At 39.4% G+C, this 16,645-nt stretch overlaps 2 protein-coding genes and 2 long non-coding RNA genes across 4 annotated transcripts; all 4 read right to left on the bottom strand.

Moving 5' to 3' along the window:
• Window positions 1–662: 662 nt before the first annotated feature.
• Window positions 663–2,291, bottom strand: LOC124196130. The gene is made up of 3 exons (XR_006875596.1): window positions 2,014–2,291; window positions 830–1,890; window positions 663–765 (listed from the first exon to the last, which is right to left on the bottom strand). It is a non-coding gene; the product is annotated as an uncharacterized LOC124196130 (long non-coding RNA).
• Window positions 2,292–5,415: 3,124 nt separating this feature from the next.
• LOC124195365 (la-related protein 7-like) lies at window positions 5,416–7,519 on the bottom strand. Its single transcript, XM_046589733.1, has 9 exons — window positions 7,376–7,519; window positions 7,240–7,313; window positions 7,064–7,177; window positions 6,843–7,007; window positions 6,696–6,775; window positions 6,301–6,594; window positions 6,000–6,237; window positions 5,776–5,917; window positions 5,416–5,710 (listed from the first exon to the last, which is right to left on the bottom strand). Exons 1-9 carry the CDS (start codon window positions 7,446–7,448, stop codon window positions 5,505–5,507), a joined length of 1,386 nt encoding a protein of 461 aa, XP_046445689.1. The 5' UTR covers window positions 7,449–7,519; the 3' UTR covers window positions 5,416–5,504.
• A 1,767-nt stretch (window positions 7,520–9,286) lies between these two features.
• Window positions 9,287–11,081, bottom strand: LOC124195364 (lactosylceramide 1,3-N-acetyl-beta-D-glucosaminyltransferase A-like). Its single transcript, XM_046589732.1, has 2 exons — window positions 9,759–11,081; window positions 9,287–9,684 (listed from the first exon to the last, which is right to left on the bottom strand). The coding sequence occupies exons 1-2, from the start codon at window positions 11,057–11,059 to the stop codon at window positions 9,480–9,482; spliced, it is 1,506 nt and encodes a 501-aa protein (XP_046445688.1). The 5' UTR covers window positions 11,060–11,081; the 3' UTR covers window positions 9,287–9,479.
• Window positions 11,082–13,490: 2,409 nt separating this feature from the next.
• Window positions 13,491–14,713, bottom strand: LOC124195366. Its single transcript, XR_006875161.1, has 3 exons — window positions 14,438–14,713; window positions 14,214–14,362; window positions 13,491–14,109 (listed from the first exon to the last, which is right to left on the bottom strand). It is a non-coding gene; the product is annotated as an uncharacterized LOC124195366 (long non-coding RNA).
• Window positions 14,714–16,645: the final 1,932 nt, after the last annotated feature.

Genomic DNA, 16,645 nt, shown 5'->3' with positions numbered 1-16,645 from the left:
CCCCCCCCCCCCCTCCGTCTTAGCTCGACACCTGAGCCCCTTTGAGGCTCATGTCGGCCCTACTTCTCTCCGGCCAGGGGTCAATCAGTCTTGCCTTAGTGTTCTGCCTGTTCAGTACTCCCAGCCCGTCGTTCAATACAGCTTGGTTAACTGGGACCTCAGTTTGTTCTTCGATCCTCGTAAGATCTTAACATTTACCCAATGATCACGACTCAGCATCAAAATTTAACACCTTTGAAATAAAACAAACATACTAGAAGGAGTCCAGCATGGAATTTAAATCAAATAAAACCTACTTCTCTAAAGGAAATCTCCCACAAATCTGAAGACATGCGGAATTGTTCCAAAACAAATTCAACACAACACAAATGCCCAAGATTATGAGATGAGCAAGGATTACAGAGCGATGTTGCGATGTTAACTACACTGAAAGAATAAAGGATTGAACAATGCATTGTACAATGTTTAACAAAGAAAATATGAATCTGAATTTACAAATCTGGTAAGAGTATTGCATCTCAAACTTCAAATCAATCACAGCTACCGAAAACGACGAAATTGAAGTGCCGAAAAAAGTGCCGAAACGGGTGGCAACCAAACAAACACATATTAGAAGGAGTGCATTATATATTTTATTACAAATAATACCTACTACTCTGGAGGAAAACTGCAGACACATAGATTTAATCCAAATATAATGCACCATCCAAATGGCCAAGATTGTGACATGAGTAACAACCACAGATCATGCACTCGGTAACTGCCCTGAAGGAATAAAATCTTGAATTATGAATGATACAATGTTTACCAAAGAAAACATCAATCTAACCTTACAAAACCTGCTGGAGTTTTGGATCTCGAACTTGATCTAAATCAAAGCTACCTAACGATCACGACTCGGCCTAAAAATTTAACTATTATGAAATAAAACAATAGGGTCTTTGCATGAATGGGTCTTTCGCGAATAGTATTCAGTCTTGCATGAATAGGGTTTAGGGTGTGCAAATAAGCGAAAGTGCCCGTAAAACGCTCGACGCTCCACTCTCCGCTCGACCCCCCTAAAAAGGAGGGTCGAGCGAGAGGGGACTGCGCGCACCAGGGGTGAGTGAAAGGGGGGTTTACCTGGGCCATACTATACCGGCCCATGTTTCCGCCCTGACCACCAAATACCGAGATAATATAATTTTCCAAATACCGAGATTTTAAATATTAGGGGCAGGGGGAGAAAAAAGACAGGCCATCTCTAGGACCTTTTTTTTAGACTTGGTATTTGGAAAACCGGCAACTACGGGAGGGGGGAACAAAGGGAAAATAACTGAGAAATGAAAACTTTTCATTTTCACATCGAAATTAAAGTGATTTCTCAAATGGCATGGGGGTCAGCATTGCAGATGAGGTTATAGAGATAACGATGCTCTTTTTTTTAAGCCCTAAAGAACTCTCCTAGCCCTATTCTCCGTCCAGTACAAGAGAGCCAAAGTAGTACGATTTACTAATGGCCCTCTCGACTGTGCGGAAACTTTTACTTCCAATTTAAAAGGGACGTTCGCGTGAACGAAAAAATACCCAAAAAATATATGCTATAAACCTTAAGTCTAAGAACCCCCTGTCCAAAAATCGTTTTCGTCCGACGAAAACTCGATTTTTGGCGAATTTTCAAAATACCCGTTTTCCCATAAGCTTCTCTCAGCTGTGCGGAAACTTTGTGTAGCTACTGTATATACATACATTCCCTTGTGCTTATAAAGCCATTTTCCGACAGCGATATTGATACTTGAACGGTCCTTTTTACTGTTCCGCGTTTTCATCATCTAGCCGCGCAAATAAGGAGTCAACGCGAGTTTTGTCCCAGCCATTCTCACGTATTATATCACGAATCGGGTACCATTCCTGGAGACAACAAAATAGTACTGTCTAGATATATGTATAGATATATAGATATATATAATTATATATTACATGTATATATGTGTAGTCTTAGATTTTACATGCACATTTATTAATATGCTTTACCTTTAAGGACGTCTCGGCATCGCGGACATTCTCTTGAAAAGCAGTATTATCAGCATCAGGATCTAAATCGTCGGTGACATTATCTATGATTGCTTCGTCATTTTGTTTGTTGTTCGGATTGTCATTCGAAGTATCATCGTCATCAGGGATCACGACGGATAATTTTACAGTCCCGCCGATAGAACATGGGGATAGGAAATCGTCCTCTGTCACCACGGGAAATTCATCAAAAAGCAGCTCGAGACACCTTCCGGAAAAAAGAAACCTTTCCGAAACTATGAAATATACACTAATAAATAGGAATTCTAATTAAATAAACTGTAGTTTTGAGAGATAATCAGGCATCAGAAATGGACTTATTATCTTTTTTTTTAAATTCAGAAGCGTATCAGCATTAAATATTCCAGTTAGGCCCCGTCCTTTTACACTCACTTGACATAGACGCATTCTTTTAATTGTGTTCACTTTGGTTCAGTCTTCACAAAAATATAATTCACTTTAACTGTTAAAACACAACAGTCGCACACGGAAGCAAAATGATTTGTGGGGAAAATGGAGAAGAGGAGGAGAATTTGAGAATTTGAGGAGAACAAAGGAATAATTTTTCTCCGCTGAAAGGGAAAGTAAAAAATCACTCCCCCGTAACAAAAATCCTTCGCTAGAAGATAAGACTTACAAAAAGAGAAATTTTTTTTTTGTAGAAAACGCAAAACGGTTTCGCGGGTGTTCAGACTATTGTGACAATTTACTTACAGCGACATTTAGTCTTTAAAAGACGGATTTGAAATGAGTTGATATTTTAATCTTACATAGAAATTTCCATCAGAAATGCTGTAATGAAGGTCACAAGGGTGGTAATCAAAAAGTTCCGTGAAATCCATGCATATATATTTAGTAGTAATTGGTCTATTCACTTGAAATACATGTAAGTGTGAATTAAAACCCACAGTATCTAATTTTGCCACCAACAGAACGCACCTTAAATTATTACAGCAGATGACAGCTTTTATTTCACCAAACTGTAGTTCAAAATTCTCTTTACTGACAACGACAATGTTTCCGGTTGAATAAGTTACGCCAAAACGATTAATGTGTTTACAAATTCCAACAGTCGTCGTCAAAGGTAAATTTAGTTTTTGTGCTACGGTTTCAAAAGATTCAACAGATTTTAACAAAGTTTGTTTTGGCTGACAAAAAAAGTGAAACTCGTCTCGTATGTCCCAACAACTTGCGATTTCTCATGTAAAATAGTAGAATGAGGAAAAGAAAGAAAAATGTCAAAAGATTAATAGAAAGAAGAAAAATATATAGAGATGCCCTTCCTTCCCTTATTTTGGTTTTTCTTCGCTTCGCGCGTCACACTTCTGATAAAGCTTTTCAGGATTTTTTCCCCCTCAAAATGAATCCCGATATGAATTGTCGGTATTTTAGTGTTGGTCTTTCAAAAGCGTGAGTGTAGGGATTTAGGCGGTGAAAATGCTGAAAAACCGACAAATACATAGGTAAAAATGTACCGAGAAATAAACTCGAACTTTTTTACCGACATATTTCTTAGAGAGTACGTATTATAAATGAACGTCGCCAGACCAGATCACCCCGCGGGAACCCCAGCACCCAGCCATGCGTAGGTGGTTGATGAATGCGCGGTTCATTAGGAAAGCGAAACGAAAATCTAACGTAATAAATGAATATTTAATCCTGTGTATACATATAGTGTACAGTATAAACAGCAGAGGAATCTTACGAGTTAATAATAATATAAAAAAGAAGAAGAAGAAGCTCAACTCAGCTTATGGTACATCAGCCAGCCAGAGTGACGATGACGTCCAAGTCTGGCGTGAAAGTCTATAGCTAGTTCTATACATGCACGTAAAAGAATCTAGAGAGAAGGAGATGATGATGATGGTGCGCCGGAGAAAGCGCATGGCAGATAGCCGCAGAGAAACTCTATATTCCTCCTGCTGCTGTCTCTTTGCTGCTGTGTCATTCGCTGGAGATTTTCCTCGACGTGTTAGGACTCGGAGAGTCCTAAGGCATTGTAAGAGTGTGAAAAGCCAGCAGCATCACAGGAGAAAACTCGTATTTCAATTTTCACTTTCAAATTCTTTTACAGCCAGCCAGGCAACAACTTTTTCAAGGCTTTGTAGGAACGTGTAGGAACAAAGATCCTTTGCTTTTTCAACCCTTCAATAAAACAATATCTAGAAAAAGGTTTCATTTGATTTTGAAGTAACATGATGGAGATTGGAGATGAACAAAATGTATATTGCGCAACTTTATCAAGGGAAGGAAACGTGTGAGTCGAAGAAACTAGGTCTATGACTACTACAGGAGGTGTTTCGGGTTTCGCGGGCTTTTTACCCGGCTTTTTAGTTTTTACTTCCAACCAGTTCCAACTGTTGGCTAATTTTGGCAACGGGTTGGCTTATTTAAGCAAGCAGCTCACAGGATCTCAACTTTGAAAAAAAAAACTATGACAATTGACAAGGCTTTACGGCCGAAGTGGCTGTCTGTTGCCTGTACCAGAGCTATTACTTATGGTTGTCCGACTCTTATATGGCGGAAGATTCTCTCGGAGACGGCGTCGTCTTGATGGGTCCTCTATAGTGAGACTGTGTTGAATAATCACCAGTGACCAGTGGGACAACAGTGACCTCTGCTGGCAACTGTTGGGAATCATCGAGCAATATCTGGGAAGGTAATTATAAAGAATCACTAGCCATTGGGATTCAGCGTGTCTCCCCCACCCCCACACAGAATTTTCCCATAAATAAATAAATTTTCTTCAGAAAAATGTTTGAAATGGAGAATACTTAAACTTTACGATTTTTAAAAAAACTTAGTTCATCCAAAAATAAATTAACTAAAAAGTAATTTTATCGAAAAATTTACTTCAGTAACTGTTGACCAATGACCAATGTTTCCTGATTTTCTTACTGTCTTGAAAGTTAAAACCACAGCCACGAGATGTTGCGAATAAATGTCTTTCAAGAAATACCGTATCAAATGCGATGAACCGCTTTAGCGCTTTTAAACGAAAACGTGCATCAAAACGTTTTAAAAATAAATTATTAAATTGTTAGAATAACACATTAAAATAACAGACTATTGAAATGGATGAACGAATAAACAAAAGCCGAAGCCATTCTCCTGGTGGGGAATTATCCGAGAGAAGGTTCCGGCAACATAATGTGTGTGAAATCACCGGAGTTTTCCCGCGTTTTTTGGTAAGCAAATCTAGACAATCCGTCGTCTATCTACTCAATTTTTAAATGAAAATCACTCATGTGATACTTTACAATATCAACCGAATAATGCTTTTCAGTTCGTTTGTAACGAAACAAAAAACCATAACATCGAATTAAAGTTCCTGTAATCAGACTCGATACACATCACAAGAACCTAGGTTCAAGACCATTGTATTAGGTGAACGAAAGAGGTTTATAAAAGCCGTACATGAAAGCCCGTTACGAGTAAATAGTTCGTCACCTTTAATCATCGTCCTCGCCGTCGAACCTAATATGCAGATTTTTGTGTTGTATAGCTCTGGTGGGGTAGCCAGGTTGGTCTGCGTCAATGATCGATTCCTTTTGCTTGCGGGCTCTCTCAGCTCCCGATTTTTTAGGTCGTGAAGATTTGTCACGCTTCTTTATTCGGTTCTCTTCGATCTTTTTCCAGTAGTCTCGTTCTTCTTCGCCTGCATATTTCACAATAATAATAATTATTAAATGTTTTCCTTTACTGTGCCAAAGAGAGAAAAACCTTGGAGAATTTCTGATTGACTCCATATTTTCTTGACGACTAGAGACTGGGCAGCTGCATCGTCAGTGCATCGTACAAAAGCAATTTTGCAACAGTCTTGCGCTTCTACGTAAGTTACACCCTCCTGACATTTGACTTGGCTCTAATAATTAAATTATACAATCAACTGTTATTACAAACAAAAAAATATTTAGTAAGTAAGTAGTAACGTAAGGAAGAAATACTTTGAAACGTTTGGCATCTGAAATAGGTTCGTCCAGAATGATTTTGACGATTCGACCAGGTTGAAAATCTGGACAGGGATCAGATCTGTCCTCAACAAATTGTTCTTTAGTTTCCTCAACTAATACAACAGGATCGAATCGGCTTTCATTATGTTGGCGTCGAGCATTCATTCGGATTTGGCGGAGACACTTGCGCTGCATATCAAGATATTTATTCCGCAATCTCTTCCACTCTTTCCTTTAATAATGAATTTATGGTTAAGTTCAGAACAATATTTTTGTTAAATTAAGGTAAATTTACTTGGACATGACCTGTAATGACAGGTTGAGAGCCTCTTCATTAATTTCATCTTTAAACACGTTTGGTTGCTTCTTCTTTTTTGTGATGGCTTTCGATTCATCTTGACTGGTAATTTCTTTTTCAGCTTTAATCACAGTTGTCTCTTCTATAGTCGTTGCAATGCCTTCTTTTATCTCAGTTGTTTCTTCTTCTACTTTTATTCTTTTCGATTTTGGTTCAGCATTGGATTCATCTTCCTCCGTTTCTGGTTTTGGGCTGGTTTTCTTCTCGTCCCCTTTTTCGTCTTGCTGACTCCTTTATGAACAATTATTTGATTTGAAAATCACATTAAAGTAAATAAAAAGGTAAATAAGTGAAAAACTTTCGATTGTTCAATTAGAAAGTAGTTTACGCACTCTGCATTGAACGCCTGAATACTACATAACTGCCCCGGATCTTCAGTCAATAAATGATACTCGCTGGAGGCTGCATATTCCTATAAAATTTTTGAATGAGCCCTCATTGTCTTTGTGTTACTGCCTAAATATGCAAAGAAAACTTACCGTGACAGCTTTGGCAGCTGACTCAGAATCACAAAATTCCACAAATGCAAAGCCTTTTATTCGTGTTGCATCTTTGAATTTGGGGAGTGAAACATATGCTACCACTCCATATTCAGAAAATATGCTGGTAATCCATTCAATTGAAGCATGGGGTGGTAATCTTTCCTGTTTATAAAGGGAAAATGTATTTAAGCTGTACACCAACAATTCTTTTTACTTACCACATACACAGTGCAAAGGTCTACCTCTTCCTGAGACTTAGGGCGGAATGGTGTAATTCTTGAAACCTTTGTCTCATCCTCACTAAGTTTTAATGTTTTAGAGAATTTTAACGCCTTAAAAAATGCATAGATTAATAATAAAACATGAACTGAGATTACATGATTTTAAGCTGTACCTTAGCAATTTCTTTGAGGTCTTCAGTCATTGCTCGAAGCTTATTAAAGTTCATAAAAACATGCAGTGGAATTTCTAACAAATATTAAATAATATGTTAGCTACACAAAAACAGAAAATAATATGTAATATATTACCAGGTCCATCTTTGATAACATTCTGCATAAACCTATCTTTTGAGAGATTTGCATCACTAAAGTAAAACTCCATTTGATTTCTAATGGCAGTATGCAGGGCCTTTTTTCGTTTACGAATTTTTCCCTTTTTTGTTGCTGTCCCTGAAGGGGGGAAAGCGCATGGCAGATAGCCGCAGAGAAACTCTATATTCCTCCTGCTGCTGTCTCTTTGCTGCTGTGTCATTCGCTGGAGATTTTCCTCGACGTGTTAGGACTCGAGAGCTTCGGCTCACTTCTGGTTGTGAGTGATGAGACATGCCATAATAGTGGCATCGCCTATAGCCAATACAAAAAAAAAGGCCACAGAATCCCAAGAATAATTTGAGGAGAAAGGTACCACAGCACATTATAGACTATTATGCGCATTATTATATTATCTATATAGGCATTTTTCCCCCGCGATGTTTAAACTATTTGAGACGAGAGGACTGATAACAAAATGATATTGTGTCTGTATCTGTCGCGGTGCTACATCCCTATGTAAGGAATTAAGGATGATGTATACAGCTATAGAGTTGGCTTAACTGTTTAGGTCATGCCCGGTCCGTGTAACATTGGCATTTCTTTCTGAACTCGTTAGGAGTATAATATTTTTCATCCTCTCTCGCGCCCACCCACAACGTTCGCCCGCAACAGAAACTCAAAAGATGCCATACAAGTTTGGTTGTGTGGATAAATCAAATGTCTATATGCCCATGCAGTCGAATCTTTACAAAATAATTGATTTTGCCAATTTGTGGACAGCAGCAGGGGAACACAAAAGCGGCCTAAGGGCTCTTTTATTAGCAACACCTCGATGCTGGCAGAGTGCTATATTAAGATGTCGCCCGGAGCCTTTTGAGATTATTATTCGCCAGCCCCAAAAAGGGCAAAATGCAATGCACGCGCGTGTGTTTATGATGTGGCGAGGGGAGGCGAAACTAACAAACCGCTTTAACAGCCCATCGATGCGCGGAGAAACTGAAATGGGAAAAAAATTAAAAGGCGCTGGCCTCTCCATCTTCTTTCTGGCCGGAATATAATAAAGAAAAATGTTGTTTTTTTAACGTACGTACAACAAAGAGAGCTAGCCTCTTTTGCACTATAAGAAATCGTTTGTTGTGATGGTAGTCCATGGTGAGAAGAGAAAAATATCCCACAAATCACCACCCGTAAATAAATAATCATTCCAACAACAACCTCCCAAAAAAAGAAGAAACACATTAAACTTTTATTTTATTTTTTATGGGTCCACCATATAGAGGCTCCGGGGCGAAAGCCTAAAAAATAGACACGGGGAAAAATGAATATCTGTATTCTATCTCGGCAGCACTCTCTCTCTCTCTCTCTTTTATTCGTTTTTCTTCTTTCACTCCGCGCGCGGAGTCTGCCGGTTGGTGTATGTCCTACGATATGGATATGTACATATAGCCTACATGCGTGTGCCCTTAGACACTGGTGGTGGTGCTATAAGACCGGCACCACTTTCTCCAATCATGTCTTCCGCTCGATGGGCAGACAAAAGGCAACAGGTCCGTCCATCGATCAGCTGGTCGGCATCAAATTTCGTCTGATTAAGTGGTTATTATTCAGCCTTCGATGTTGCCGATGATGAACGAACCGGTTCGTCAGCCAGACGGACACGACATTCCGGTTCAAAGCAATGGTCGAAAACAGGCGCAGTAGATGAGGAAACAGCCGATGACCAGCAGGTGCTGACCCATCGGGCGGAAACGTCGGCACAAGGAACTCAGCGACGACATTAAAATTTCCCAGAAAATAGAAACAAATACAAAAAAATAAAAGAGCGTACGACTGAGATAGACTTGAACCCCTGACCCCAGGATCGCCCAAGCAGCAGGATGTAAAAAAACAAATAATGAACAACAATTATTACCGGATAAAGCAAGTCTATTTTAGGCCTACTAGTGTTCTCTTGTACATAACAAATGATTACCATTCTAGTGCAAATTAAGCGCCGAATTGTTGTTGCTAATATATTAGGCCAATGTATGTCTACGATTTTTCATCGTTATTTCCAATACAAGAGAATTAATCTTGTCTTCGTTGTCTTGTGTATCACAGCCTAAGTGAACTTGAAGATAATGGGGGCGGTGAAGTCAATTGTTCTTTTGGTTCCATCCACTTTGTTTATGACGCACTGGGTCTTGTTCCGATAAAAATCGTCGACGGCCGAGTGGGTGTTGAATTGATTTTCGGTCTCCAACCCGACATAGTTCCGCAAATAACACGGCGTCGGAATGGTTCCCAAACTATACGGATTATAGACACTTAAGCAAATAAAATAATGTATAAAAGAAAATTTAATAGTCATTTTGGGGATTGATGTATATAAAATAAAAACCTGGGTTGGCCTTCGGAATATGGTGGCTTCAAATTCCAAGTGTATTCGGGTCTGGAATTTCGTATCTTTAAACTGGCTTTTTCCGTGCACATTCCAGTCAGGAAAATTTCATCGGACGGGTGGAAAGGAATGGTCTGACTGGCAGCCAATATCGGAATGACGACGCTTGTGTGCATGAAATAGGCCGGTCCTGAGAGCCCATTGTCAGGATAGTTGCTCCAAGGGTACTCTTCGAATGAATTATAATATCTAATACTACCCAGCTTTTTGTAACGTTTGAGGGTAAGGTCTTCACTCGAGGGTAAGCCGAACAAACTGTTGTTCGATTGATAGTTGGACCGGACGAAATGAACGAGATTGTGCACGTTGACGTAGATGTCGTCGTCCACTTTGAAAACGAGGTCGACCTTGGCGCAGTGTTGCCGCACCCAGTTGAGCACGGCGATGCCTTTAAACGTCAAATTGCGGTACGAATCGTCCATTTCGATTTGGATGATGTCCCCGTGTTTCCGACTCTCTTCTTTGATTCCCTTTTGAATCGAATCGTCTTGAGTCTGACCGAGAAAGAAACCGTATCGGGTGCTAATGCCCAGCAGATTTTTTTCCAGAACATTTTTGAGGTGAATCAGCCACGTTGCTCTGATGTCGTTTCGCTCTTTGAAATTACCCGGAGCCGATATAATCGCTATGAAAACACTTGGGTTCGCCGAAGTATTATTTGTTATTTCTGCTGCTGGACACGACGGAATGTTGATGGGATAGCGAAAGGAAAGAACGTCGTTGATGACTGGTCCGAATTCGGGTATCAAAGGTTTCGCATTTTTTATTGGCAACATTCCCAATCGAGCCACTAAGTATCGGGTGTAATTTTCTACTCCAGAATAAGGCGAATTGCGTAAAAAAGAATCCAGCACGTAGTTATTAAACATTTTACGTTTTTCTTCGCACAATTCCAAGTTGGCAATAAGCTCTTGATTTTTGGCTTTTTCTCTACGAAGAGCATTTTCCATATCAGCAAGAGTGTTTTTGGCCGGGATCTGCTGTTGTAAGGCATCGATAGTTCCAACAAGTTGATCGATTCGTTTTTTCTCATTATTACATCCGAACCATGCATTGATAGTTCCAACAATTTGATCGATTCGTTTTTTCTCCTCATGACACCCGGGCCAAACAAACTTCTGTCCGGGAGCAGCAGGAATTTGTTCTTTGCTTGGAGTTGAATTGCTGCTGGCCGACGGCAGCAGTTGTATGAATACAGTTAGCGTTAGCCATAACGAGACGAAAATGAATTTTCTATGCATAATTTTTTTTCTATTGATAAATCTTTCTGAAATTTTATTTAAAAAACAAAATTATACATTAAAGTGTGATTTTCTTTCGTATCACAGGCTATTGTTTGGCAATTTATAAATTGCCAAACAATCGCGGGTGGTGAAGCATAAATCCGCATAAATCAGTGAAGAAAAATGTGGAAACGAGCGATTTTAGTGAGTTTTAACCTTTGATTAATTGTTCCATTTTGGCGGTTATTACTAATATTTTCACAAGTTATGAAAACTACAATTATCAAAGGTTTTAACTTGTGAAAAACGAAAATTTATTGCACATCATGCATCACAGGAAAATAATAGAAGTAGGCTATAAGCAAGATGCCATTCGAACCTATATATAATTATATATATATACTCTATCGAGTCATAATCGGACTAACCACACCAAGACACCACTACTCCAACCGATTTTATATAAACGACGAAAATGTCAAATATAAATAACTATGGACTCATATAAAAGGCAACCATATTTCACTCATTTCTTTGATAAGAAATTAAGAATAGATAAAAATAAATAAATTTGAAAACCAGAATGTAAATTCCTCTAAATGGAAAACTATAAAATTTAGACCCTTTTTAACAGTGTTTTGTAAAACCAAAAAAGCACAAACAGTATTTTATTAGCATTGAGATTCTTACCTTTCAAGACCGAAGCCATCAGAATACTGTTAACTAATAATAATGTGAGTTACAGCCCAATCGATTCGTGTACAGATTGCGTCATTGCATAGGTGTGGGGTGGAGTCAAAAGATCAGGTGGTATAGTTCTTTATCGACGTGTTGCTCTGTAATTGACTAAAGAAATTTAATACCATTTCTATTGGGAAAAGTATTAATAGCATGGGCTAAGGGGGGGTGGTTATGTTTATCAGAGTACTAGAAATAGTTGCGTTGCAAAATGCAAACAAGATAATATCATGGTTTCCACAGAATATCCATGCGATCCTTTCCAGAAGTGGCAATTCCTCAAATAACAGCAGATCACCTTCCTAAATATAATCTTGGTTTCTTTTTCATATCACGTCGTAATAACAACAGAATTTGGCATTTTACCTCTTCTGAATTGCGCATGAACAAAAATAAAAAAAAAAAAACGTTGAGTCAATAAAATTTTCTGCCAGCGTTCTATTTACGTCCGAGTTTACGTCTCGAATTTCTGACGAAGAAATTTTTATGCGTGATATTTTTGAAAAATAATTTATAAGTCGAATAAGCAACCAAGTCATGGTCAACAGGTATTTAATAGCTTTTAAAATAATAATATCAATCCCCCCCCCCCCCACCCGAAAATAAAACAAGATGCTGATCGTGGCTGATTGATATTTTGGCGGTGGTGCGGCGACGTCAGCCAAGTGGATCGCAGCTGATGAAAGAGCTACGACAACAACTTAAGAGTAGGGTGTGATGAGATATACACGGAAGTGGGGTGGGGTGCTAGGGAATCTATGGCGTCGAAAGAAAAGAAGATAGGCCTATAGCCTACTCGGCGAACTCGATGGCGTCTATGCCCCACCGTTTTCAGATCGGCGGCGGCGGTGGCGACGGTCGGCGTCTCGGCACAAGAAGAGAGGGGAGAGAAGAATGAAATGCCACCGCCACCGAAATGCGTCACGTTCGGTCACGTTTTCCCCCCTCTGTATTACTATATATTCCTCGTCTTTTATTCTTTCTTTAGGGTTTTGCATCGGCGTCTGCTTTTGGGTTATGCACAGCGGCAGTGGCGAGGCAGCAGCCAGATGATGCCTTTGTTCAACCCAAAAGAAAAAGTCTGAAAATGTTGGCCCTACACACGCGCACTGTGATTTGCGCGCAATAAATAACGTGCGCGTCTTATACATACTCGCAGTTTTCTAAAAATCTTAAAGTTTTAAAAATCATTTTTTTTTTATTTCCTATAATAAGCTCACAGGCTTGCTCAGCTTATTTTTTAATTTTGTAGCGGAGCGTTGGATTACGATAGGGCATCAGTTTGCAGCACTAGTACTCAAACAGCACTATTGTGGGGTTTGGCTTATAGGGGAGAGGGGGGCTAGTTGGCAGGTGGGGTAAGTTGTCATTTTGCTAGTTACACCCCTTACAGACTAAAACAAATCTAGCCTTTTACACCAAATATGAAAGACCACACCCAGATTGCTCATACAAAATTTCAAAAGTATACTACTTCATCAACAGGAGTTATAGCAAAAAGAAAAAAAAACGGCAAAAAGTTTTTTTGGGCCTCTCAGCACTTTTTATTTTTCTCATAGTATAAAACTCTAAGAGTGTCAGAAAACCCAAGCAAAAAAGAATTAATGTTTGTCTTATTTTTAAAAGAAACCCGACATTTCTACATTAAAAAGTAATTTAGTTATCAATTTATTTGTTCGAAAAGCACCCTGTGGGGTTAGTTGGCAGAAATTTTGAGGGGCATGTTATGTATGACAAGAAGGAGAGATTAAAGAAAAGAAGAAGAAGAGTAAGAAGCATCTACAACAGAGGTCACATGGCATACCATCACTCTCTCCAGCATCTCTCCTTAGTTTATCCCACTATACATTTTTCTTTTTTTTTTTTTGTCTTCCGGAGAAACTCAGCAGTTTCATTGTAAATAATAATATTTTACAGAAACTCGAGAACGTATACCTCCTTCAGAAAACTGGCTTCTATCCAGTATCCACTTTCCTTCCGGCAGGTTGGTGACGCGTCGGATCAAATTTCTTGCTGGCTGGGAGGCAAGAGGCGAGTGGAGACAAATAAATGAACGAGACACTATACAAAAATATATAGTATAAATATACAAAAATTAACGCCCACTCTTCGTCCTTCATTTGGTTTGCGTTTTTGGGACTGCGAATTCGACGCCGTTGAGTTCGTATAAACTCCGTTCCATCGTTCATAGGCCCAATACTGATCCAATTCAAGTCGCAGTAAATTATAAGCGCGTAGCCTATGGTTGACGGCTCCCAAGTTGTCGTGGAGTACGACGACGCGAAGACCAGCAGATAATCTCCCGTGGAATCACAGATGACGCAACTCACCTGTCAGAAAGGAATCAAGAAATAATCTTTACTATAAACAATGCATGAATAACAGGGGAAAAGAATTATTTAGCGCTCTTAATTAATTTAGGAAAAATAATCACCTTGCATTCGCGATTGCACCAGATTGCACAGACTTTCAAAGAAGAGCGGATGTTCCAATTCCATATACACGGGCCCATAGCTTCCACATGACAGCCGAGACAGAAGTAATCCATGTCTAATGTTCCGGCCTTGATCCTGTCCACCATGGCTGTTGTAACAAGATGTTGGCGTGTTGAGTTTTCACACAACAATAAAAGATACAATTTCATAGACGAAGATTTACCAATGTCGCAATCCCGCGTGCCGTAAGTGAGATCATCTTCTTTGGAATTGTTTTTCTTCTTTTCCTTCTTGTTGTTGCTGCGTTGCTGCCCTGGCACACTGACAGGCGATTCTCCTTTTTTCGTTGGTGATCCTCTTCAACTTGGTGTTTTGGTGCGTGTTAGTGTCTTTTATCCGGTCCATGGAACGTTTCAGCCATTTCGGGAACTCGTCCAAGACCACTGGAATTATTTTTCAGAAATATGTGTTGATAGGGGTAATTAAGGTTAACGTAATCATAGAAAAATAATTACCATCTCGACTGTTGTTGCTCTTTGACGACGCTAAGTTTTTGATGGCCCATGTCTTTATTTCGGCTTTATTTTGTCAACCTTGCCTTTAACTATGCGCATGGAGAGATGGTTGCCAGTCTCCATGTTACATTTCCCATAACGGGTCGTCCGCTCATTTTACTAAAAGATCAAGTTGAATGTCCATCCATATGCCGCAACAGCCTAGATGGCGTTGATTCAAAGCGGCCTCCTTATCACGTCCATACAAATGTCGTTAAAAAGTAGCTTCCCGTCGAATCCCCTTATGGCGGCCTTATGGGAAATTTAACATGGTCATTGGCAACCATCTCTCCATGCCCCTGCTTTAACTAATTTCGTCTGATCTCTGTTATAGGCGAGTGCCTGGGGATAAAAAAAAAATAAATATGTTTGATGTCAAGAATTGCCAATAAAAATGTGTAGTCGTATTTAATCCGCAGGGCTTCCAAGACTCCTCTTTCATATGGGCTGTTGAAAGCTTGAGTTAAAAGTAGCTGAGCAGCCCTGGTACCTCCACCCCCATTGCACCATGTTAAAACATTTCAACTCCTCCTCCCGAATTTTCTCTGATTTATGCAGCGAAAGCGAATATCGGGTAAAGAAAGTGGAAAAAGAGATAAATATCATTAGACAGTACAACATTTCCATTTTATAAGCGCCATTCATATTTTCTACAAACGATTTTGAAAATGAAATCAGTGATGGGGCTGATTGGTGTTGGTGATTGGCCAACCTGCGGCCGATTATTGAAAGAGCGACGGGTTATCATTCGGGAGAAATAGAGTTCTTCGAATTCTAATATTACTACTGCCGACTACTGCCCTGTCTAATGCATTTTTTTTTCACAACAAAATATTTCTAGAAAACATAATTCTATCAAAAAATGCGAATAGTTAGGCGACGGATTAATGAATAACTGGTTCATTATAATTTGCATTTTCGTTCAATTTCGTACATTCACCTATTTTTGGTGGTTGACAACCCCAAAAAAGTGGTACCCTTTTTAACAGTGAATTTGTTTTAAATACCACACTTGTCCTATAGTAATTTTTAAGCTCCGACTGCCAAAGCGATCTCCTATTACGAGCCAACTGATGAGGTGGTGGGCATTGTAAGAGTGTGAAAAGCCAGCAGCATCACAGGAGAAAACTCGTATTTCAATTTTCACTTTCAAATTCTTTTACAGCCAGCCAGGCAACAACTTTTTCAAGGCTTTGTAGGAACGTGTAGGAACAAAGATCCTTTGCTTTTTCAACCCTTCAATAAAACAATATCTAGAAAAAGGTTTCATTTGATTTTGAAGTAACATGATGGAGATTGGAGATGAACAAAATGTATATTGCGCAACTTTATCAAGGGAAGGAAACGTGTGAGTCGAAGAAACTAGGTCTATGACTACTACAGGAGGTGTTTCGGGTTTCGCGGGCTTTTTACCCGGCTTTTTAGTTTTTACTTCCAACCAGTTCCAACTGTTGGCTAATTTTGGCAACGGGTTGGCTTATTTAAGCAAGCAGCTCACAGGATCTCAACTTTGAAAAAAAAAACTATGACAATTGACAAGGCTTTACGGCCGAAGTGGCTGTCTGTTGCCTGTACCAGAGCTATTACTTATGGTTGTCCGACTCTTATATGGCGGAAGATTCTCTCGGAGACGGCGTCGTCTTGATGGGTCCTCTATAGTGAGACTGTGTTGAATAATCACCAGTGACCAGTGGGACAACAGTGACCTCTGCTGGCAACTGTTGGGAATCATCGAGCAATATCTGGGAAGGTAATTATAAAGAATCACTAGCCATTGGGATTCAGCGTGTCTCCCCCACCCCCACACAGAATTTTCCCATAAATAAATAAATTTTCTTCAGAAAAATGTTTGAAATGGAGAATACTTAAACTTTACG

The sequence above is a fragment of the Daphnia pulex genome, chromosome 6 (genome assembly GCF_021134715.1).
Source record: "Daphnia pulex isolate KAP4 chromosome 6, ASM2113471v1".
In the NCBI taxonomy this organism is placed as follows: Eukaryota; Metazoa; Arthropoda; class Branchiopoda; order Diplostraca; family Daphniidae; genus Daphnia; species Daphnia pulex.
Note: the sequence above shows the minus strand (reverse complement) of the source record. Positions and strands in the feature narration are given on the sequence as shown.